The following is a 25658-nucleotide window of genomic DNA, read 5'->3' on the forward strand; positions in this document are numbered from 1 at the left end:
AATCAAACCATCATATGACCACTATCTTCCCTCATACTCTGATAGAGACCCTGAACTCAAGAACCTTGGAAACAGCAACGTCCCCCATTTTAGCCCCTACCACTATGGGGTTAACCACTGTAGAGAAGAGGCCCACCACCAGCAACAACCACTGACAGAAGGCCACGAGTGGGCAGATAAGCCCTGAGAACCATGGGAATGGCGGCACCCCTGCCCCCACACCATGATCTCACTCCCCCCAGTTCTCCTAGCTGTGGGAGGAAGGGGCCAGTCCACCCCCTTACTACCAACTCACTGCCAGGCAAAAGGCAGGTAGAACATCCCCAGAGAGCCGGGGGCAACCTGGGTGACCACCCCTCCTTGGCTACCATCTCCCCTCAAATCCCCAGGGAGCCCTCCAAGCCCTGCAGCCCAGAGCCTTGGGAATAGCCAAGCTTCCAGACCAGCCATCCTAGGAAGCAGCTCCCTTGGAGAGCCACTGGCAAAGGCTCCTACAGGTGCTACAGCCCAGCTAATGAACATCCAGGAAGGAAAAAAAATTATTGCCCCTGAAGTCCTTGACACTATTCACAGCATTATTCAACATCAAAAAGTGATATGGTTTTATCAGTGGGAAAGACATGAAAGAAGAGACATTGCCCTTTGCTTTGCAGCCATGCCCTAAGGACCCCGGGGACGTTGCCTCTGAGTTATTTCCGAAACCTTCTGTGTGTTGGCTCCTTCATCACAAAATGAGAGCTGGGACTATCAAGTTTCTGCTTTAGCCCCAGTGCTCAGCCGTAGTGTTTTACACTAATAAGTGACTTTTTTCTTTCATTCATAAGAGGTTTCCCCTTTGAGATACAGTTTTGTAGATAGGGGCAGAAATAGGAAAAGTTGTGAAATATTGAAGAACAAAAATGCAGTTTAAAGATTTAAATTTAAAGGTAATGTTGAGAAGTCCTGATCCCTAGAACTAGTTGGGTAACTTGAGATAAATGTTAAGTTACCTAATTATGATACAGATGGCAAGAAAGTGAATTCTGGTTTATTGCTGTGAGACGGAAGCATCATGTCCATGAAGAGACTCGGCTTTGAGGAGCGCTCGATCCATCTCGGAAGGAAATGAGTCCTTTGCAATTTTCAGATGAAGAAATTGAAACTATTTTAGGCCACATTATTGATTGATCAGAGAAATGCAAATTAAGACAACTCTGAGATACCACTCCACACCTGTCAGATTGGCTAGAATGAGAGGGAAAGATAATGCAGAATGTTGGAGGGGATGTGGGAAAACAGGGACACTGATACATTGTTGGTGGAATTGTGAATACATCCAACCATTTGGGATAGCAATCTGGAACTATGCTCAAAAAGTTATCAAACTGTGCATACCCTTTGATCCAGCAGTATCTCTACTGGGCTTATAGCCCAAAGAGATACTAAAGAAGGGAAAGGGACCTGTATGGGCCAAAATGTTTGTGGCAGCCCTGTTTGTAGTGGCCAGAAACTGGAAAATGAATGGATGCCCATCAATTGGAGAATGGTTGGGTAAATTGTGGTATACGAATGTTATGGAATATTATTGTTCTGTAAGAAATGATCAGCAGGATGAATACAGAGAAACCTGGAGAGATTTACATGAAATAATGCTGAGTGAAATGAGCAGAACCAGGCGATCATCATATACAGCAACAAGACGATATGATGATCACTTCTGATGGACGGGGCTCTCTTCAGTAATGAAGTGATGCAAACTGGTTCCATTTGTTCAATGATGAAGAGAACCAGCTACACGCAGAGAGAGGACTATGGGAAATGTGTGGATCACAACCTTTTTTGTTGTTTGCTTTCCTTTTGTTTTCTTTCTCATTATCTTTCCGTTTTGATTTGATTTTTCTTGTGCAGCATGATCATTGTGGAAAAATGTACGTTAGAATTGCACATGTTTAACATAGATAGGATTGCTTACCATCTGGGGGAGGGGATGGGAGAAGTTAGGGAGAAAAAATTTCGAACACAAGGTTTTACAAGGACAAATGTTGAAAATTATTATGACTGTTTTGAAAATAAAAAGCTTTTTAAAAAATATCCTATTTCTTCCCAGCAGAGATATACAAACTACAAATAGAACTCAAGGATCCTGGCCTGTCAATGGTTTTCTCTAGAATCAGCCAACAGGAAGAGCAGCGCTACAGCACGTCGGACAAAGATGCAGGAGGCGCGTAACAAGACTGGCTGGTCCAAAAATAGTCAATATTGATAAAATCCTCCTGATTGAAGGCAGTCCCCATTGCCCAGGGAGTTAGAGAGCCTAGCCCAAGGGGTCACACTTGCCCTGGTGGGGATCCTCAAGGCCAGCCGCCGTCGCCGGAGCCCGACCTCATCTCTCAGTCTGTGTCGCCGCTTGTCCCGTGGCACGGTTGTGACTGACCGCAGCACGCCAGCGCTGTCCGTGGGGTTTTCTTGTCCAGTTTGCCATTTTCTTCTCAAATGAATCAAGATAAAGCGACTTGCCCAGTTTGCCCAGTTAAGGGCCGGGGCCAACTTCAAACTCAGGACTTCTTGACTCCAAGCCCATTGAGAGCCTCGAGGCTGAGGGATCAGTGCAATGGTGTGCACACGTACTTGGGTTTCATGTCATGTCTCATGCAGCCAGATGAACCAGAGAGTAGAGCTGGGCCAGGAATGAAGAAAACAAGCCGGAATTTTGCCTTGGGAATCAGCTGTGTGACCCTGGGTACATCACTCAGCCTGACTGCCTCAGTTCCCTTACCTATAAAATGGGAGTAAAAACGGCAGTTACTGGATTAAATGAGATAAGACTGTGAAGTGCTTGTTAGGGAGCCTGGCACACAGGTATTTAATAAACACTCGTTCCCTTTCCCTTCTCATCATGTAATTATACTTGGAAAAGCTTGTTCCCAACATTTGGTAGCATTACACACTGGTCTCAGGGGTACCTATGTCAAGTTTGGGGCACCCGGGGTCCTTACGGAAGACTAGGACATCCGAGGAGGGGCGTCACCACGGCCTTTCAGGGCTGCAGAGCCCAGTTCTCACCTGTGGCTCCAAGCAGCTGCAGCATGCTCTGCGGCCACACCCCAGGGGAGCCAGAGGTAAACTGGATGGAGGTAATGGACAGAACTAGGTGTCCAGCCCCCGCGTGGGAGGCGGGATGGGTGGCTGAGAACAATCTGGGCAACGGTTGTGAAAGTAGCTGAAAAAAAGGTGCTGGGAAGTCATCATCCCACAGGTCCCTGGTCCCCTTCAAAAATGAAGACCAAATATGTCCCATTTTAAATCTCTGACCCCATGTTTATTCCCAGGGTTTCTTACACTTGTGGAGTCTGTGTCAACTTGGAAGGTTCCTAGCAGAAAACCCCAAGGATCTTCTTGGCTCTTGTGGAGTCTGTGTCAACTTGGAAGGTTCCTAGCAGAAAACCCCAAGGATCTTCTTGGCTCTAAGTTGTTCAGCATTTTTATTAGATTTAAATTGATTTACATCAAAGGCATAGGAGGCAATGCTTTTGCCCGGAGTCAGCAAGAATTCCCAACTCAATCCCAGGGGCTGCGCTTCCCGGATGAAAGGTTTTTTCTTTTGCCCTGTCCAGAGAAAAGCAGGATCATATATTCAGAGCTAGATGGGACCTCGATGGTCATCTTAGTTCAACTCAATTTTAGAAATGACAAAACAGACCAGGAGAAATAGTGACTGACTTACCTTAGGAAGGTCATAGACAGTAAGCAGCAGAGGGGATGAGCTGAACCCAAACCCTCAGGCTCCAAATCCATTCCCACTCTGTAGAGGACCCTGCCCATTATTCCCTCTCAACTTTTTTCCCCAGTCCCTTTCAGAAATAATTGTAAACCCAAACACATCCTCAATGTCTCTAGCTCAGGCTTTTTCTGGCCTTAATTCCTGGCTTCCGAAGACCCCCCACAGGACCTCCAGATGTGCAGGTATTGCTAGGAAAGACACAATGGAGCTGGATGTAAATAACTAAGGGTATTTGCAGCTTTTGTCAAGGTGAAAACTGAGGAGACCCTTTGTAAACAAAGCATGTGTTTTCACATGCACACCTATCTTTCAATGTGCCCTCAAACTCAGATTTTATTTCTGAGTAAAACAGACCCCCTCACCCCAGGAGGGCTCTTCTGGGATCACTCAGTCCAGAAGGGATGGCCCTGGGCCTCCTAAGTGGCTGTGAGCCCCGCTGATCTGCCCCGTCTGCCAGCCCCATTGGCTGCCCACTGCCAAACCCACAATGCTGTCCCGGTCTGTTCCTTCCATTAGTGACCCCAGACTCTCCATCGTTCTTCTCAGGTATCACGTCCTCCAGCTGACCCCAAAGGGGCACACACACCCTGTTTTCTCTGTTGAGGCAAATCAGACACGATCACCAGGCTACTTGAATTAAATTCTCCATTTATTTTGTCCTTTAACAAAATCCAACAGAGGATCATTGTGCTCATGATTGTGGAAGGGCGAGGGTGGAAAAGGGGTCTTCCCTCTCCCTTTAAAAGTGTCATTTCAAACCGGGAGTACTCCTTGAGCAGTGGCCCATGAGTGTCATGGGGAGTCAGACCAGAAAAAGGACCACCCCCCTTAACTGTCCCTCTGGTGAGGCTCAGGGAGAAGTCCGTGGAGGCAGTCCTGACCAGTCAGGAGGAGATCCATGAGAGAGAGAGGAACCAAAGCTTGGAATGGCACCGGGAGCACCGGAGCTCGGGAGAACTGCCCCGGCCCTGCTTGGCCTCTCACACGGCGCAAGAAGCAAACTGCCCATGGTACTTAGGCTGTTCCCGGGGCGGATGCAGGACCAACCTGGGCTGTCTCGAGCAGCAGAGCTGAGGAAATCTGTACCAGAGAAGTCCAGACGCTCCTTCTGTCCAGGCAAGATGGGTACTGGGGCATCCCCAGGCCCCAAGTTTTCTTACTCTAAAAAAAAACCTCTTCTTGAGTCTCTGACCCTAAAGGAATACATGACTCGAGGTCTGAAACAATGCAAAAAGCCAACACTGACCTGTCACTCAGGCAGCTCGTAGCACATGGGGCTGTGTTAGTGGAGCTCTTCAGGCTCGTTGGAGCCTTTTGGATCTGGACCTCGGGCCTTGGCTTCCCTCTAACTTGTTTCAGTCCCATCCTCCCTTCTCCTCCCCCACCAAAAAAGGCAGCACACAAAAATTCTCATGGCAGCCCTTACACCCTCGGCCTCCAAAGGCTGCCTGGGGATTCGGAGTATGACCTGTCAAAATGGATCTCTCTCTTAAAGGCAATCCTCATGGCCCAGGTGATTCCTTGTTTATAAACCAACGCACAAGCTCCTCCAGGGTAAAAAGTAGCAGCCACGTATCACAAAACTCAATCTACCTTCTCCAGCTTTCCCAAGGCAGGAAAGCCATAGCTTGGGGGATTAAGAAAAGAAATCAGGGAAAGAAGAAATGGGGCGTGTGGAACAGGATTATGAAGCTGACATCACTCCTGGCTGGGCAGGGAGATGAGATTCCCAAAGTTGGTAAATGATTTTGTTCAGATGGAAAAGGCAAGAGAAGAGAGGCTCTGGGGTGGACCTGTGGAGGGGAGCACTGAAACCCTAGGAGCATCCCTGTCAAGGTGGTAGGTGCTCAAAGGCACTGGTCCGCAGCTGCCTCTGAAAAGAGCTGTCTGAAACTAAGGCAGCTCAAGATTACATTGGGGAGGCTGGAGAGAGAGTGAGAGAGAGTGAGAGTGAGAGTGAGAGTGAGAGTGAGAGTGAGAGAGAGAGAGAGAGAATGAGAATGAATGAGAACAGACACAGAAAGATTGTGTGTATATGAGAGACACAGAGAACAGAGAGAAAAAGACAGACAGACAGAAGAGAGAGAAAGGAGAGAAGACAGAGGAGAGAGACGGACAGACACATAAAGAGATTGTGTATGTATATAAGAGGCAGAGTCAAGAGACAGAGAGGAGAGAGAGAGAGAGAAAAGGAGGGATGAAGAGAACAAGGGAGGGAGAGGGGAAGGGAAAGGGAAAGAAAGATGGAGGGGGGAGAGACTATGTACCCCAGTTGCAGCAAGACACTTCAGGAGGTTACAGCAAGTACATATGGACAGAGGTGGAAGCAAGAGACAGAGATGGGAAACTAGTTTAAGGCATGTGAATGACTGGAGGACTGAGCCAAATCCAAGCTTCCTGTCAGCTGCCATAGGCCATGTGGGCTGGATATAGTGTTAGATATTAACAGTAAGTTGCGTCCCTAAGAAGTTGTGTCCAGCTCCCAAACCACTCAGACTGGCTTATTTCAGGCTTAGCCCCAGGCCTGGACTTGAGGGCTGGCGGCAGTAACATGGGGGTCTTCATCACTACTTTGGAAAACCTGAGGAAGAGGGGGAGGGAGGCCAGGACGGGTATAAGGCAGCCCTTGGGATCTCATACTGATCCAAAATGTACCCCATTTCTTCTTAGGGTTCCTTCCGAACTTCACGGGCCTTGGGACCAACTAGGTCTTCTTCAGAGTCCAAAGAATACAAATTATTTGAAGGCCTCAAGGCCTGATAATTGAGGATCTACGTCAGGACCAATTTCACCAGGGTATCTGTCCCACTTCTCACTGAGGGACAACCCGGCCAGCCGGGGTACAGAAAGGAGGCTCACTACTTAAGCTAGCTGAGCCATCCTAGAAGCCCCTTCAGATGCACCTGGCAGCTGAAACAACTAGTTTTCCCTTTCTCTCATCCAAAAATGCAAGACTGCAGGTGATTTGAAGGCAACGGACAACAAAGGACAGGGGTTCCAGACACTGAGGCAGAAGGGCTGGCTCCACTGGGCTGCAGGCGCCTGCTCCTCCCCGGGTTCAGTCTTAGCTTAGAAAGTGGAAAGGGAGGAGAAGGGGCAGATGGGGATGGGCCCGGGCATGGGCTGTGATGAGGAAAACGCCATTCCCTAACTTGTTTCAACACAGACATCCCTAGGGAATGAGGGAGGATGCCTGAGGTGGGGAGACAGGATGCGAGGTTGGGAGCCAACTCCATCCCAGCTAAGAAGAGGAGGTCTCTGAAGCCTGCAACCTCTCACGCAGTGAGACAGGCAAAAAATTCAGTCCCCAAGAGAGATCTGTGGGTGTGGGTGTGTCTGTGTGCAAACATACATACATATGTATGTGTGTGTATATGTGTGTGTATAAAAGCCTTGCGAGGCAAACCTGAAACACTTTCTCTTTAAATAATAACAATGGTTATTATTATTATAATAAAAACCACAAACCAGTCGTCTGGGCTAATGTACTCAGTAGTGAGTGACTACCCCGCGTCCCCTTGGTCCTCAGTAGAAGCTGCTAAATATCTTGGTGGAACCCTGGCACCTCCTGACCAAAGCTCCGGCAGAGAGCAGCCCAGAATCAGCGAGCGCCCGGGCAAGGCCGGCATCCAGGCTGAGCCTTCCCCCCTCGCCAGCCTCCTTCCTCAGCAGTGGCCACACTGAACCACCCCGCTGGTGGCCCTCCACAAGGCTTCCTACACCTCCGGCCTGCAGGTGCCTCCTTCCACGCGATCTCGTCACCAAACCCCGAGGTGCCTCTAAATGAACTTGAAGCACTTGGTCTTGTCATGGGGCAGGCGGGTCTTGAAGAGCACGGAGTCCACCCTAAACTGTGTGTACAGCAGAGGCATGTAGCCGTACACCTTGACAAAGAAGTTGATGCACTTGTGCCGCTCGTGGAAATGGGAGTCATCATGGGACAGCGCCTGGGGGCACCCTGGGCATCGGAATGTCCAGCGGGAAGTCACCTGGGGCAAAAGAGGAGATTAGATTCCAGGTTAGAGCACCCCTCCTCACCGGTTTTCTTCCAGTGCTTTTTCCCACCCTGGGTGCTCTCTGGTAGGGTCTGCCATGGAGTGGGCGCTGCCCTCTGACAGCACAGGCGAGGACCCGAGTCAGAGCCTTCCCCGAATCCTGGATCTGTCCCTTGCTTACGGGACTTAGCCCAGTGCCTGGCACAAGGGAGGTGCCAACTGCAACTCGGGAGGCAGCGGACAGCCCACGCCAGGCTGGGAGTTCAGGGTCGACCTGTCCCTCGTGGGTAACCCTTACCAGGTCCAGTATCTCGGGCTCTGGGACAACCTGCCAGAAATAGAAGCTGGGGAGAAGGAGCCTGCCCATCCCCAAGGGATCACAAGGCCCCCAAAACACACACAAACTCAGCTTTCTAATATTTCTGTAGCATTTTGGAAATTTCTTTCAAAAGCCTTCTCCCCAATGACCTCATAATGGAGGTGCTATTACTATCCCTCTCCCCATTCCACAGATAAAACCCAAGTTTCTCCTGCCTTTGTTCACCCTTTTCACTGCTTCTCACCTCAGTTTCTTTCTTTATCCATAAGCTAACAGTCTCCTCACTCATCTAGCACCAGGATCTGTGGAAGTCGACTTTGCAGGGTAACAATATTACAATGTATTAACTTAGGGGTCCTCAAATTACAGCCACGGGCCAGATGCAGCAGCTGAGGACGATTATCCACCTCACCCAGGACTATGAAGTTTATTTAAAGGCCCACAAAACAAAGTTTTTACTATAGTCCGGCCCTCCAACAGTCTGAGAGACAGTGAACTGTCCCCCTATTTAAAAAGTTTGAGGACCCTTGTATTAACTTTTCACTTACAAAACTCCGGCATATTTGATTCTCCCATAGCTAACAAGTATTCTATAAAAGCAGGCCATCATCATCATCATTTCTGCTAGCCAACAAGGTCACTCTCTCTCGAGAGCCTGCTGCAAGGAGCCAAATCCAGCGGCTTGCTTCTGATTTGGAAATTGGCTGCGCTGCCTGTCTCTGCAGAAAACCCCCTTCCCAGAGTTCACCTCCAAACTCAGCAGCAGCTTATGGAAGGACCCCCCAAGCCCAAGCTATCAGGTGAGCTGTGGGGGGCTTCACTGGCCCTCCTGCAGTTCCCTCAATTAGAAAAGGAACTCCAGCACTGAAGAACAGCCTCAAGCATGCAATGCGTCCATCCTGCGTTTCCCTCTCAGCCTGCCAGCATTTAACCAGAGGCAAAAAGCTATTCAATGCACATGACCCCACTAGACCCAAAAAGCTCTTTAGATGAGTAGTTTTCCCTGGAGGTTCTGGGATCACTGTCCATTTCCAGGAAATGTGAGACTGTTTAGTTTAACAATGTTTTGTACAATTCTTAGCTGATGAAGGGAGTGACAGGAAAGATGCCGTCAGTCCATCACGCTCCTCTTCCCTTTTCTAGCAACCTATTACTTGCTCAAAATCAGTCTTTTCTTTTTAGGCTTCCTGTTTGAGTCATCTGATGTTCCATCCTAGGGCCCTTTTAGGCTATTAACTGCTAAAGTTTTAATGAAAGTAGCCATTGTAGCAACAGTGCAACTAGGTAACACTGGCCCCATACCTCAGATGGAAGGCTATGGCAAAGGAGGAAGGCAGCCCAGCTGGGAAAGACCTAATCTCATTACTTTGAGACAAAGTACGCTGTGAAAGAGACAAAACTAAGAACTACCTGATACCTGGCACTGGAATGGAAGGGAAAGGGCTGACTTCTGGTGCTCACACTCATTTACTAGGGACAGGATGTGAGATGTCTAACTAAGGTCGTGCTGCAGAGCCGGCACATCCCTCTCTCTCTGAAATCATTCTGGTTACAAACAAACGCATGCCTTCAACAAGTTTCTCTATTTCTTCATATTTAAAATGGGCCTAAGAATATCTGTCCCTATCTACCAATAGATTAGAAGTCCAGGAAGCACTTTGTAAACTGCAAGGAAAGCACTATTACATCTTTCTAATAACAAGCCCCATCCCCATTCATATATTCACATTTTAAGGCTTACAAAGTACACGACTTAATAACACTCACGTGAGATAAAACAGTACAAGTGCCATTATCCCCATCATAGAGACAGAAAGTCCTCAAGAATCACATAAGCCACTTCTGAATAGATTTCTCAACAGAGATAGATGGACTAACACATGAAAAAAGAACAGAACAAACGTTTATACAGCACCCGCTATGTGCCAAGCGCTGGGCTAAGTGCTTTACAAATACTGTCTCATACAATCCTCACAACAACGCTGGGAGGTAAATGCTGTTATGATCCCCATCTTATCGATGGAGTTAAGTGACTTGCCCAGAGTCACATAATTATCAAGTGTGTGAGACTGGGTCTGAATTCAGCTCTTCCTGGTCAGGCAAATGCAAAACAGAAGACATTTTAAAGATGCAGCACATTTATACATTACACATTTGTGTCCTTGAAGAGTGCTATGAATAATCACAGGGATATTAGGGGGGCAGGAGTAGATGAAGCCCTGGATTTGGGGTTGAGCCAGACCTGGAACCAAATCACAGCTTGGACCACTGTCACCTCTTTCTCCCTCTTCACCTCCCATAATTGTCGTGAGTCTAACTTGAGCATACTTTACACATGGCAGCTAATATTCCCCCACACCTGCTACAGACATCCAGTGGAGAGGGGTGACAAACAGGCATGAAGGGATTATGACAAATCTTGCGATTCAATGGTCACACTGATTTTCTAGCCTATTACTCAGCAATGGGAGTAGCTGAGTGAAATCTCCTTCACTAGGTTATTTTTATTGTGATAGTGATGCTTCAGGAGTCGGTTTTCTTTTTCCCCTTCTGATTTCACAACTGTCACGCAACCATGAAAAGAAGAAAAATTCTTATTTAACTAAACTGTTTTCATTTTATAAATACTTACATTTCTTTGGAAATTTTACTTTTTGCATGAGCTCATTAATATTCATTAACAATGAATGTTAACCTAATTTGCTCGATTCTTATATTGAAATGGTAAGCTGAAATTCTTTTTGTAAAAAAATCCATATAAGTCCATCAATATTTGGAGCCAAACCCTGGGCCAAGTTATTATGACACAAAAAAGCATGGTAGGCCATTATCTTTTAAACCATCAAGAAAATTTCTCTAGACTGTGTGTATATATCAGGGCCAAAGCCCAGGAATTAGTGATATAAGGAAAAACCAAAGGAAGAAAGGAAAAAGGGCAGTATTATTATCCAGCCATTTTCTTATCTTTCCAGTAAGGAATTTTGCCTCCAAACAAAGTAAAAAGTAAAAGGCTACCATTCACATGCTCATGTCAGGTCTACGAGGGCACTCTGAAATTTTCACTTTTCAAGGGAAAGATTCTGGTAACCCAAGAGGAAACTAAGTGTTAACTGCACAGTGTGGGGCCAGGAGACAAGAACCCATTGATGGATTCTATCATGATACACGTACATATATCTATATTACAGCTAAGCACAGAATCGTGGCATCAATCTTGAGTCTACGTCCCAACACAGGGTTGTAAAAACAGAAATCAATATGTAAATTTGACAAGAATGAAGGTTAGGGGAGCAAGCCATGGCGAGAATACGGACGTGCACTGGAGAGGGGAGGCCAAGGACACCAAGCTGTTCTCAAGCTTAGAGAAGGATGCAACCACAAGAAACCAACTGCTGCGCCCAACCTCCTCTTGCTCAGTCTGACCCAGGCAGAGAACTGAAATTCTGCTTGCCTAGAAATCCTGTTCTACCACTGAAATAACCCCAATACTATAAATCAGTGTTCTTTATAATGAAGTGAAAAACAATGTTAGCTTAGCATCAGCCTTAGGATTCAATATTTATGTCTGTATAAGAAAATACTGACTTAGCTTGGGCTCCTTTTTGGAAATGTGAGCTACAGGAGATTCACATATAAGTGCACTGACTAAGGGGGCATAATGCATTGATTTAGGACAGAACTTACAATGGCTGGCATTTAACACCAAGCTTAAAAGTTTGCAAAGAGTTTTATGTAAACTATCTCATGTTAAGTCTCACAATGACCTCATGAGATGGGTGCTAATGTTGTTTTTGTTATTGTTATTATATTATCTCCTTTTTCTAGATGAGGAAAACTGAAGCCAGCAGAGGTCAAGGGACATATTCAGGGTGGCAAAGCCAGTAAGCATCTGAGGAGAGATTTCAGTTCAAGTCTTCTTGATTCCAAGTTTCGTGTACTGTTCACTGCACTATCTTGCTGCTTTGAAATACAGGAATGAATACTCTTGATGAGAAGTATACACATGGACTCTCTTCAACAATGAGATGAACCAAATCAGTTCCATTTGTTCGACAATGAAGAGAACCAGCTATACCCAGGGAAAGAACTATGGGAAATGAGTGTGAACCACAACATAGCATTTCCACTCCCTCTGGTTTTGTCCGCTTGCATTTTTGATTTCCTTCTCAGGTTATTTTTACCTTATTTCTAAGTCCGATTTTTCTTGTGCAGCAAAATAACTGTATGGATAGTCTATCTGCCATCTGGGGAAGGAAATGGGGGTGAAGGAGGAGAAAAGTTGGAACAGAAAGTTTTGCAAGGGTCAATGTTGAAAAATTACCCATGCATATATCTTGTAAATAAAAGGCTATTTTTTTTTAAAAATCATACACATGACACTTATCAATCTGCAGATTTTTCTACCCTAAAGGAGACAGGCTACTTAGTCTTCCTTTAATTGAAATGCTGGTAACTCTCTAGACTATAAATTACAGATATCCTGTAATCTGCCTGGATGAAAGGAGTACCTATATTGCCAAAATCATAAGCTCCTGATGTGCCATCATGGAAACAGGCAACTTACTAGGGAAGCAACTAACCAGACAGGAGAGTAAATCCAGGGCAAAAATTCATATTAGAAAGTCCAAGAGGGAGGAGGTCATAAGCTCCAAAGTCTACTCTCAAAGACATGACCTTTGGGAACTCTTAGGTAATAAGCATGGCATGTTGAAAAGGAATATTCAAAGCCAAGAGACTTTGCCCAGCCTCATACACTGAACAATGAGGCTAGGGATTTAAAAAACAAGAAATCTTTTACTTATCTCTGTGACTCCAGCAGTCCACTGACTCCAGCCAAACTTTTTTCAAACTCTAGTTTTACCAGCTACTACATGATAAATGGGAAAGACTGGAGTCACCAAGATCATCATTTAAATAAATTTCACTGGTCAGTAGTATACTATAAAACTAATGCTTAGGGAAGCAGATGTGATGATAGCTGATAGAGAGAATAAAGAAAAAGAGCACCAATCGAAGCTACAAAGAGGTTGCAATAGAAGAAATTTCCTACTCTTCCAATTTTCTAAAAACAAAGTTAGTCATCCCATTCTGGGAAATGCATCACAGGCTACAAGCTCAAGCCTGATATTTGCACTCTCTGCTTCCCATGTGAAAAGTCCTTCCTTGAAAGCTTGGGGCTTTATAAGGCTAGTCAAACCCCTGGATTACCCTTTTCTAGGCTGGCTCATCTGGAGATGCTCTGGGCATCACAAGTTACTTTTTCCCCAGAATAAAACAGTATCAAATTTAATGAGGGCCTGTGTACATCATGTTGGAAGCATGACAGCTTTATCTTTTTGAGCAGTGTTTTACAACTAGAATGGAAGATGGTATAAAAGAAGGAGAAATAATGAAGGACTGACAGAATGAACATGGAAGAGTCCAAAAAACTTGCTGTTACTGCAATCTTGGGCATAATCTCCCCACCCTCTGCCTTCGTTCTCCAAGAACCTCTGACAATTTATTAGATGAATCGAGAGAGAGCTGAAGCCTGACAACCCCCGAGTCTGCTAAGAGGCAGGAATCAGAAAGACCATCAGGAGAGTAGAGAGAACACCAGGGACAGAGTCGGGAGGAATCAAGTTTAAATGCCCTCCAGCTCTACCATTGACTAGCTCCGTCACTTCCCTCTCAGAGCCTCAGATCCCCAGTCTAACAAAAAGGTGACAATAATATCTGTACAGCCCACCATGGGGAGTCACTGCAAATAGCAAATTAAATAACACATATAGTATGGAGCAATTTTAAAAGCATCATAATAAACATCAAATGTTGTTAAGAATAGAAAAAAAAAATCAAACAATTTTCAAAAGTGATAAAGAAATAGGAAAAATCCTAGAGGAATATGGCAATAGAGCAACAAGATATTTAAGGATATAGCTTTTCAATGGAGTGCACAGAGTTGTGTTTTTGTGAGGTCAAGAAGAGGCAGATGCTCCCCTTATATTGGCAACTTACCCATTCACATAAAATCTTAGCTTACTCTTTCTTCATTCAATATGGAATTAAAAACCAATATTCTGCATAACTGGCCAAACAGAAATGGTAACCAGCTATGAGCAAGTTGTTTTTGCAAGACTGGACTAAAAATCCACACCAGGCCAAGTTTCCTGACTTTTGAGACAGCCAAGAGGAAATCTACGGGGACCACTCATACATTTGTCCTCTGGTTCTTCTTCAGAATATCTTACCTTGATGGGGGGTTTCCGGGTGATGTGAGAGACAAGGAAGTTCATGGCAATATCCTCACAGTTGATATACTCATCCACCATATCCCGGATGGCTTGGGGCATCACATAGGAGTACAGGTAGGCATAATACTATTGGGGAATAAATTAAAGACTCCTTAAGAGGTTATGCAACTTTTTAAGTTAGCACTTCATTTTTGTATAGCAAAAACACATTAGGTTCTCTGCCTTCAAGAAGCTTATTATCTACACAGAGAAAGTATATATAAGAAAAATTAAAGGACAAACGCTAAATAATAGTTCAAAAACAGTCAATTACTCTCATGACATGGTTTATAGACCCTTCACCAATCTTATCACCCTCTTATAGATGTGTTTCTTTTTTTGTTAATTTCACTAATAAAATATGGCAGAAGGAATCCAATATGATGCTCTAAGCTTAGCATTGTTGATTTTCTGTGTGTAGCATGATCTTCCCTCCCCCTTGGCAATCTGGTGAAACCTAAGAATTCTTTCTCAAAATAATGTTTTTTTAGATGCATAAAAGAAAATGCATAAAGAAACAATAAAAGTGAGTTGCAAAGAAAAAAGAAAAAAAAAAAAAGAAAATGCATAGCACTTTAACAAAAACAAAACAAAACACAATTCTTTTGAAAAATGGTTATCTATCTATTTGTCTAAAGTTATAGATCCCAGGTTATAACCCCCTGTTCTTAGGTGTGATCAAAACAAAATTCAGTGAGACTACCAACTCCCTTTGATTTTTACATTATGCTTTGATGCAATTTAATTCAACAAACATTTAATAAGTACCTACTATTGGCAAAGCACCAGAGAAGATGAAGGGGTGGGAAATTGTGATAAAATGTTTAGATAGAGATTACTGAGATTGCAATAAAGAACATGAAGACTGCATTAATTTTCTTTAACAACCCTATCATCTTTGTAATCAGCTAGCACTCCCAGGAAACTACAACTGTAGTAAACTAGATCTTCCCATCCAGTTGTTATATATTGACTCTTTAGTGGAAAGTGTCTAAATAAGTCAATGGTGAAGCTAAGGAAAGAATCTTAAGAACTTGGATTTTCTGTGTCTTCTACCTAACAAGAGCTTGTTTAACTACTTTTCTCTACAGTTTCTACAGGCATTTCAGTTTCTTAGAATCAAATTCTCAGTCAGATCTGTCATCTATTTAGGCTATCTAACTCTAACAGCAACATTTAGACTACCAACTCTTATCTACTCTAACAGTAACGGGGATATGTGGAATTCCAAGTTCAAAAAAGCAGGGATGCACCCCAAAATACAACATATTGTCTAAAAACTAATTACAAACTTGTTATCTGTAAAGTTATCAAAACTTTTTTGGAACCAATTTTCAATCTATACCACATCACCGTCAGATAACAAGTTCTGAAAGCAACTTTCTGCCAGAAGGCAGTAAACTCCACTAATTTTAGAATAGTGGAATTATTAGGTAGACAACTCTATGATCAACTTTTCTAGATTATATAAAATTAAATGAAATCTCTTGGCCTTCATTTTTCTGAATGTGAAAATATCTCAACTTTTAAAAAATAAATAAAATATCTAAACTTTAAAATCTTTTTTATTCTGCCTCATAATATATACTACATTATTTTGGCTAATCTTTTCTGGTTCACTGCTAGATTCAGTGAATCCTGCTTAAACTACGATTGCCTTAAGAAATTGTATGCAATTTTTGTAGCAATGTAGGATAACAGCTGATATTTGATTTCTTATGTTCTTTCTGATGGTTTTACTGGTCTTTTTGGCCTTGGCAGCACACACTTGGCAAATTTCTTCAAAGAACAGTCAATAATGATTCCAACCCCCTTTTCTGAGTCACAACTGTTAGCTGGGAGTGCCTCATCCTATAAATATAACTCATGATTTTTACATGCATACCACTTGCCCAAAATGAAGATTATGCCTCACTTTTCCACCCATTCTGAAAACCTCATGAGATCTTCCTACATTTGCTCTTCATCAACTTGGTGTTTTCCAAAGCCCCAGAAAGACTTTGTGTAGAGTATACCAAAAAAAAAAAAAAAAAATTTGTACTCCCCCTTCTTTTTCACATCATTTACAAAATATTGAACAAAATTTGCCCCAATATAAAATTATGCTAAGTGATTTAAATGTTCATATCCTTGGACCCAGAAATCTTATGGCTACACATATATTTCAAGGAGGTCAAATACAGAAAGAAAAACCTCACATAAACAAAAATCATAGTAGTAAATAACTGGAAACAAGATGTCCACTGACTGCAAAATGACTAAATAAACAGGGGATGTAATGAAATATTACTGTGCCATAAGAATCAATTAACATTTAATTTACTTATTCAATGCCATACACCAATCAAACTACCAAAGAATTATTTTATAGAGCTACAAAAAATTTACAATTTATCTGGAAGAAGAAAAAGTCAAGAATATCAAGGGAATCAATGAAAAAAAAAAAATGAAAGGAGCTTAGCAGAACCAGATCTCAAACTATACTAACAAAACAATCTGGAACTGGGTAAGAAATAAGAGTAGTTGATTAATGGAATCGATTAGATTCATAATATGCAAAAGGAAACGAGCACCATAACTTAGTATTTGATAAATTCAAAGATCTCAATTATTGGTGCAAGAACTCATCATTTTCACAAAAACTGCTGGGAAAAGCAAGTAGAAACTAGGAAGAGACCAACATCTCATACTTCATAACAAGATAAACTCAAAATGGGTACATAATTTAGACATAATGGGGAATATCATAAATAAATTAGGGGAACATGAGAAAAAAATTACCTGTCAGATCTATGAATAACATGACATGATCAAACAAGATCAGAGGGTATAAATAGGTTTTTAAAAAAACATTAAAAGAACTCTAAGGTACTACCTCACATGCACAAGACTGGTTAATGAGACAAAAAGGAAAACACAAAAACTGTAGGGGATGTGAAAAAAATAGGTACGCTAATGCACTGTTGGAACTATGAACTGGTCCTACTATTCTGGAGAAAAATATGAAACTACTATCAAAGAGCTAAAAAACTGCATACACTCTGACCCAGCAATACCATTATTAGGTTTGTATCTCAAAGAGATCAAAGAGAAAAGGAAGACGACCTATATGTAAAAAAATTTATAGCAGCTCTTTTTATAAGAGTAAAGAATCAGAAAGTAGGAAGATTCCCGTCATTTTGAAAATGATTAATCTAGGGGTAACTAGATGGAGCTGTGGGATAGAGCACCAGTCCTAGAGTCAGGAAGACCTGGGTTCAAATAGAGGATCAGATACTTAACACTTTCTTTCTTTGTGATTCTAGGCAAGTCACTTAATCCCAATTGCCTTGCAAAGAAAAAAGAAAATTTTAAGAAATGATTAATCTAGTTGTGGTATATGATATGATAAAATACTGTTGTGATGTAAGAAATGACAAGGGAACTGGTTTTCAGAAAAAATTAAGTAGATTTATATGAACAAATACAAAGTGAAATGAGTAGGATTAGAAGAACACTGTAAAAAAAATAGCAGTAATGTAATGATAATCAACTGTCAAAGACTTAGCTATTCTAATCAATACAATAATCTACAACTATTCCAAAAGATGTACAACAAAAACTATTATGCACCATTAGAGAAAGTGGACTCTAAATACAGATTGAAACATTTTCCCCCACTTTCTTTATTTTTCTTACTTTCCCTCATATACAATATGGCAATGTGGAAATATATTTAGCATGAATTCATATATATATGGGTATATCTCTTACCTTCTCAATTGGTGAGGGAAAGAAAGAATTTGGAACAGAAAATAAATTTATTTTTTAAAAAAAGAAACATTTTGCATGAAGAATACAAAATCATGGAAAGACTTATATGAACTGATATATGGTAAAATAAACAGAATCAGGAAAACAATAGCTATAATGACAACAAGGTATAATGAAACACACACACACACACACACACACACACACACACACAGAAAAAAAATTAAAGATTGTGCAATTATAATGAGCAAGTTTGGTTCTGAAGTAAAGAATATAAGAACACACCTCCGTTCTTTGCAGATTTCAAAATTATCATGAGCAAGGATTACTGTAGTAAAACTTCACAGATATGTTGATTAGTTTTGCTGACCTATTTTTCATTCTTTTTTTTTTAAAAAAGAAAAGGCTTTTGGAGAGCAGAAGGAAGAGAGAGATTTAGAAATAGGGTAATAGTAAAAAAAAAAAAAAAAAGAAAGAAAGAAAAGAAATAATGCATTCATTTTAGGAAGAAAAAAAAAAAAAACCACTGTTTAATTAAGCTTGTCCCCAAAGAAAAAAGAAAACTTTTTTTTAAAGCAAAAGTGGAAAGCTAGAGTAGCAATGTATACACTGTGAAACCTAGTTAATGTGGTTAGTTTTGCATGACTTTTTTTTCTTTCTTGCTTATTCTTTGATATAAAAGATGGCTCTCTAGGGAAGATATATATATATATATATATATATATATATATATATATATATATATATATATATATATATATATTTGGAGATAAAAGCAATGTAAAAACAAAACACATCAATAAAAAATTTTTAAATGGATTTCAATAACAGTGCCTACTAGACACTTCTTCATGTATATAAGTGCCTATTTATCCCTATCCTTTGCTTTCTACCTATAAGTCAATATTCTGACAAAGTAATTCCATGTTATCTTTTTAAAAATAACCTTTAGTATGCTACTTGATCAGATTTTTTTTAAAATCCTAATTAAATTGTATTTGCTGGCTCCTCCTTGATTATGTTTATTTGTATACTACAAAAACCACTTTAATTTTAGACATGATTTTTCTCAAGGCTTTGTGTTCAATGATTCTATCATTTATTATAGATTCCACCAACTTGCCTCATATAGAATTAAACCTCCCTGGCCCTAAGGTTCTCAGGGATCACTTTGGTAGAGGGGATTCCACTAATTATCATCTATAAAAATAAACAGACTATTTAAAACTCCTGGCTATGTGATATTTGGATCCTAACAATTTATCTACTTTCAGCCTCAATGATAAACGTTGAGAATTAAATCAACTCTTGCCTACCTCATCTTGTACTTAAAACAACAACAACAACAACAACAACAACAACAAAAACTATTTGGGAATTTCCCTATTGCACCTCTTTGTAAAGTTTAAGCAACAAATTTCATTTCATCTCTCAGTCAGATAAAGCAACTTGTCTTTTAGAACCTTTCCTTTTTTTCAGTGTTTCTGCCTTCCTAGGTACTTCTAGAGAGGTCAGCAACGTATTAATTAATCCTGTGCTAGAATGTCATTACATTCCCATGTGTGTTTTCATTTTAACAAAACAAAGAAGAAAAGTCTTCAGGAGCCAAGGAATTGACTTCTAATATGGAATCAGCTACATCATGCAATAGACAAGACCCTTTGTAAGGGTCTATTTTTTGAATAGAAGACCGTTACAAAAACCCTTTAAATCATATTACATAGACAATTATCACTTTATAGTAATTCCTGTTTTTGCTATCAATTCTTTTGATAGCAGATAGAAAGTAAAAGACAGAACTTTTACATGTGATCACTCTGATTAAAATAAAGTACATTTTTAAGATGGGGGAATGAGGAGAATTTAATAAAAATATTCCATTTGGCAGACTACTATAGTTGGTTCCCCCTTCATCAATGTTTCCTTACCTTGTGAAAGAAGGCAGCACCTGTCAGCACCATGGATAGCTCACAGGAATAGTTGGAGTTGTAGAGCCACGACTGATGTGGGATATCCCAAGCATGGTATCGACCAGGGAAACCCACAATACGATCTCGAGCTTCTCTCCATACCCTATAAAAAAGGCCATAGACAGCAAAGTTCAATGCCTTGGGAGGTCTATGAAATATTTTAACCTTATTGTTTGCTGAACAAGCACATTAGCTGTTTCATCCAATCTATGTTCTAATTCTTATATTCCCAATATTTTCTTTCTTAGTTTGCTACATTTCTCCTGGTATCTGACATCTGTGTCAAATTCAGAATTTAATCTCATAGGAACAGAATGAAATCTAAATGGGTTAGAGAGCTGCATAATACAACAGAAAAGGAGCACTCCTCTAAAGTCCAGAGAGCTTGTGTTCAAATATCTCTTCTGATCCTTATGTGTGACCTGGGACCTCAGTTCCATCTGTAAAATGAAGGGACTGGACTGGCTGACTTCTGAGCTTCTTTCCAGTGGTAGAGCTATGAATATTCATAAGTGTGTTCACTAAGAATGTTCATTAACAAGGGAAAAAATTCTCTAGTAGTAGATGATTTTAACTATGTTATCAGTGTAGCTGATAACTGCCAATATGAGAAGCTGCTGTGCCAATATGAGTCAGAGGCCAGACAATCACATTTTGGGGAATATAAGTAGAAAAAAGGCATGACTCCCACTTCTCAGGGACGTATCTGCTATAGTATCAAGGCAAAAAACTGTAAAATCACAGGAAAATATTTGCCAGGGTGCTACATCATATAGGAAAGCCTCCTGAACCAGGTAGTTACATACTATGGGAAAAGCCAGTTTTTTGCCCTCAGCTCAGTGAAAAGCTATAGCGTACATGACAACTCATTAAGATTGTCATATAGTAATGACAAGTCATTACTAGACAAATGATGAATCAGAGAATTAACTCTCTATTAAGAGCATTTGGGAGGTTTTAAATTATCATATTAGTTTTGCAACAAAGTAGACCAAAGGAAGTTTGTTTTCTGGTCTCAAATCTATGACAGTGGAATTCTGTATAGTTTCTTGGGAAGATATAAATGACTTCCCTTCTCCACTGAAAAATATTAATAATTAAGTTGATCAAACTGGCTTTGCTGCCCCAAATCATAAAGGTCACTCTTTTTCCTGTCAAGACCATATCCACAGACTTTCATATTTCCATCTTTTACAAAAGGTAATTCTTGTTTAGCTGCACAAGCTAAATTGTTAAGAGGCTGAGTTCAAGGGTTGCCCAAGAGATTCTCTTGCCCAACAGAAGTTGTTGGTGCATGCCAGCCATACAGTGAAAACGTGGCAACTGTTCTTTTCCTTCTCTTCTGTTGGTTGATTCAGGTGGAGTATTACAGGAGACAGTTTTTTTTTTTCAGGATAGAAGATAGTTTGAATAGGAAAACCAACTAGAATTTTAAAGAGAAAGGGTGGCAAAGGTCAGGAAAAAATTAATATGGTCAAAGTTGAGTCCAAATCCTTGAGGGTTCTTAATGGCGAACCATTACTGTAACCAGATAGTTATGTGATATCGAGTCAGCATCTGACAACCAGAAATCTCAATTCTTATATTTGACAAGGTCAAAGGTCACACATGGGGCCTTTGTCTCCACTGTCACATCAGAAGACTTTTAAAAAAGCACTATCAATCATTTTTAAAGATAGGAAAAACAATCAATTGCATAAATCATTTATTCTTTTGGTTGAGGGAAGAAATAGAAACTCTCTAGAACACCATGCTCCTCTTCACCCTGCTGCAGGGTCTATACTGTATCATAGGGGTCCATTCAAAGATATCACTTCCAAAGATGGAGGACCACACTTGCCCCCCAAATTTCCCCATATTGCTTAAACCCAGAAGGACACTGGAGAAGCCATGCTGGCTGTTTTCTATATTGATACAGGATGGGCAGTTCACAATATGTGAGGATTTATTAAATGGCTGGTGAAGGAATGAACACTTGCTTCAATAAGATACTAAGAGGCAGCTAAGGGAAAAGTAGAAGACCGATATCTAAACTGACAAAAATTTAATTTATCAATGGAGTTTTGGGGCCACCTCTCTCCTTTAAGGATAATTACTAGGCAACATTTTATTCTAAATCTAATTCCCAAATCCTTAAAGAAAAAGTTAAATAAATGTTTATTAAATATGCAAATGAATAAGTGATATAAACTCAAAGAGACTGGGAAAGGAGGAGGCCTAAAGCTAGGAAGATTGCTCCAGGGAAGAAATTTTTGCACAACAAAAAACTGACTTTCTGAGATCTGTTTGTAGATGGTGATATGCTTTTGAGTCGAGTGTCCAGGTTCTGGGACCTCATTTTAACTTTGAATATCTGTGTCCCGTTTCCCCCCCCCCCCCCCGGAATTTTGTCATATACTCTCTGCTGCTCAGATGCCATCCAGCCTCTCACCGAAAGCCAAACATGATCTCATCGTGTCGGAGGTGAGCATCATCATCAATGGACAGGATGGCCTCAGTCTCAATTTCATTCCACGGTAAGAAGCGATTGTTCAAGCTGTTCTTTTCAGTGCGGACCACCTAAAAGGAGGAGGAGGAAGGAGCACAAAGTTATCAAGTGTAACACATGGAAATCAGAAGAATTTATACCAGATGAAAATAACTGAAGAACTAAATTTACTACCATCTACAAAACTAATACACAAGTCTTAGGAAGAAAATTGCTTTTATAATTCAGCAACTTTGTAGAGTTTAATCTTATGGTTGTAATCTCATTTTTATTTGCTAATCTGTTTTGTGAAGCAAATCACAAAGTGGATTGTTTTTATACAGTAGAAAAATAAAATCCAAAATCATTTAACATGAAAATAGCAGAGTTCAGATTAGGAATTCTAGTTCTTGAGTAACCAGTCACAATGCTATCCAACTTAATTTGACATCCCTAGAATTATTTTATCCTAGAACTAATGCCTAGAATATTATTAAATAATTTCTATCTGCAAAATTAATTCTACATAGCCACTGTCAAATTCGACAGATTCTTCTTAACTTAGGGCATCTTAAATCCAATTTTGAAAGGTATTTCGGTGTTGTTAGAAGAGACAGAAACCTTCTACTTACTAAAACTGACATGGATCACTTAGTTACCTAGGATGACACATTCACTATACTATGCACCTAACATGGAGTAAATAAATAGCCTTAATCAGCTTTCCAAGAAGTTCTGAAGTAGTAGTATAGTACTACTACAGTGGTATAATACAAGGATAGTAGCATATGGTATGTAATCTATTGATGAAAACATGTCAATAATCTGATGGAATTGCAATGAGGCAGCAAGAACATAGCTCAGAGACTTATCCACACTACACCAAGGCTAGCAAGAGTTGGAGCTGGGACACCAACTCAGACCTATTTTGTTCAAGACACTCATCACTAAATCAAGCAGCACAACCAATCCCCATCATCATCACAATCATCTAGATTGCAACATTTTGTTTTTATCTCTAACTATCCTAGGTTTGGTGACTAATATCTATTTTACTTTTCTAAATGAGGCACTGCCAATACTGTTGCTATTAGGATAAACTAGTTTTGAATCTCATCTGAGCTCACTACAACCCAACATAGTGAAGAGCCAACTTAGCTACTTTATTAGCTCCTTCCCATTAAGTTAATTCCACTGCCATCCCAAGCATAGACAAGAAACTTCTTTTCAAGGACTATCATCTCTTACCAAAAGTTAAACAGCTTCTTAGATATTCAGAAAATCCCACTCCAAGGACTAGGGACCAAATGTTCCCCAAAATGTTTTAATTTCTCCTCTTGAAACATGCACATCTTGGTTTGAAATACAAGAGAAACCTATCATAAGACAGTTTAATGGTTAAATGGATTCCAGACCCTATTAACTACTCTATTACATTCACTTCAAATCCCAAAAGTTCATTATGATACAACCAATATATTAGATAGTAGTCCTATCTTATATCCCCTGATAGTATTCTGCTGCAATTCAATTGTGAGATAATTCTGAGGAGTTATATACCTTATTTTATCTTCACAGAACTTTATAATGAACCAATTAATCGAATTAGTTAGAAATCACATTATCCTGAAAACCTATAAACAAAAAGATTTTCAAGTTCAATTCTCAAAGCCTTGAGGTGCCATTTTATTTTTGCCACAATAACTTAACTGAAGAAAATTAAATAACCAAGTTCTTTCTCCATAGCTGTCTAACTCTCCTTTCTCTCTGCCTCCCAAAATATGTCACTATAAAGTTTTTCATATAATTGTTAACATCTGAATTAGACAAAAATGAAATTGAAGAAAATCAAAAGATGGTTGACTATTGATTATTCACATGTGTCTAACCTTGTGAAATATCTACAGCAAACTTAATATTTCAGGCTGGTTTCTCTCTGTCACCAGCACACCCTCTAGACTACCTATCTCAATCATTAATTACTAAAAAAGGAAGAGAAAAAATTAGCCTGCAGAAGACTAGTATATAAAAGAAAGGGTCCAAGCTTGCTAAGAAAGTGTGCCAATAGCTAGGCTGGCACTGGTAGAAAGTCCCTCCCATCTGACAAATTATGGAGAAACAGGGATGAAGTCCAGACCCCAAAGTGGCCTTTCTCCAACTACATCCTTTCTAACAATAGGATTTGAGAGACAATTGGATTACTGCTGCTAAGGTGTGGTGCTGAGGCTGAGGCCTCACTGTCTGGTGGGTCTCAACCTCCTGGTAGCAATAAAACCAAAGCATTTCGCAGCGGCACCCAACCAATTCAAACGGCTGACCAATTGCCAAAGGAACGATGAGACTTGCAAGAAGCTAACATCATCTCTGCTGCTGCAGAGCAGCCAAACGCCTTGGGAAGTCTCCAGGACCATCTATTAGCCTTCAATAAAAAGTGTGAGACAAAACCAAGCTAAGCTACACACACTTCCTCAGGACACACAAAGTATGGCCAACTTCCCATGTTTCTCTGTGACTCCAAAAAAAAAAAAAAGGACAATAGATATCTACTGGTTCAAACATATATAAAGTTCACATGTGCAACCCACTTCAGAATGAAAGGCTTTTGATATTCAGGATCATCAGGGGCAAGATCAACCCAGAGACTTCTCTCAAGCCTTCAAAGCTGCATATGGATATTACCACGACATCTCTATGGAATGCTCCATTCACAGGGAAAGAGGAGAATTCAAAGGGAATGGAAGAACATCAACGAAATTATTATTTAACAAAGTTTTAATTCTTCAGTATGAAGAATTAAAAAGGCCAATTCAAAGACAAAATCTTTGTGATGAAAGACTTGGCATCTAAGTTCAGATCCAGGCTAAGAAACTATCAGAAAGAAGATCCTGTCTCAGGGCACTCCCTAATGCTGAAGCATTGTGGGTTTAAATTTGTTTGGAGAGCTTTTTGGCTGGCTTTAATTTTTAAGAAGGGGAAAGGTTATCTATGCACATTTTTTGAAAGTAAAAAGTTTTTTAAAAAGACAGCAAGACAGTATAGTGGATAGAAAGTTCAAATCGAGCCCCCAGATACTTACTAGCTAAGTGATGCTGGGCAAGTAATTTAACCTCTAACTGCCTGTT

The 25658-nt window shown here is 40.7% G+C and overlaps 1 protein-coding gene across 4 annotated transcripts in view; it reads right to left on the reverse strand.

Moving 5' to 3' along the window:
• Positions 1-5924: 5924 nt before the first annotated feature.
• Positions 5925-25658, reverse strand: part of EXTL3 (exostosin like glycosyltransferase 3) — an 87399-nt gene continuing 67665 nt past the window's right edge. For all 4 annotated transcript variants that reach the window (XM_023494801.2, XM_023494800.2, XM_003758076.4 and 1 more), the window contains exons 4-7: positions 22501-22628; positions 20028-20172; positions 14305-14433; positions 5925-7749 (exon numbers count right to left, since the gene is read on the reverse strand). In XM_023494801.2, the coding sequence (XP_023350569.1) occupies positions 7540-7749; positions 14305-14433; positions 20028-20172; positions 22501-22628 (612 nt within the window). In that variant the 3' untranslated portion in view covers positions 5925-7539. The remainder of the gene's footprint in view (positions 7750-14304; positions 14434-20027; positions 20173-22500; positions 22629-25658) is intronic.

This window comes from Sarcophilus harrisii, chromosome 2 (assembly GCF_902635505.1).
Source record: "Sarcophilus harrisii chromosome 2, mSarHar1.11, whole genome shotgun sequence".
Taxonomy (NCBI): Eukaryota; Metazoa; Chordata; class Mammalia; order Dasyuromorphia; family Dasyuridae; genus Sarcophilus; species Sarcophilus harrisii.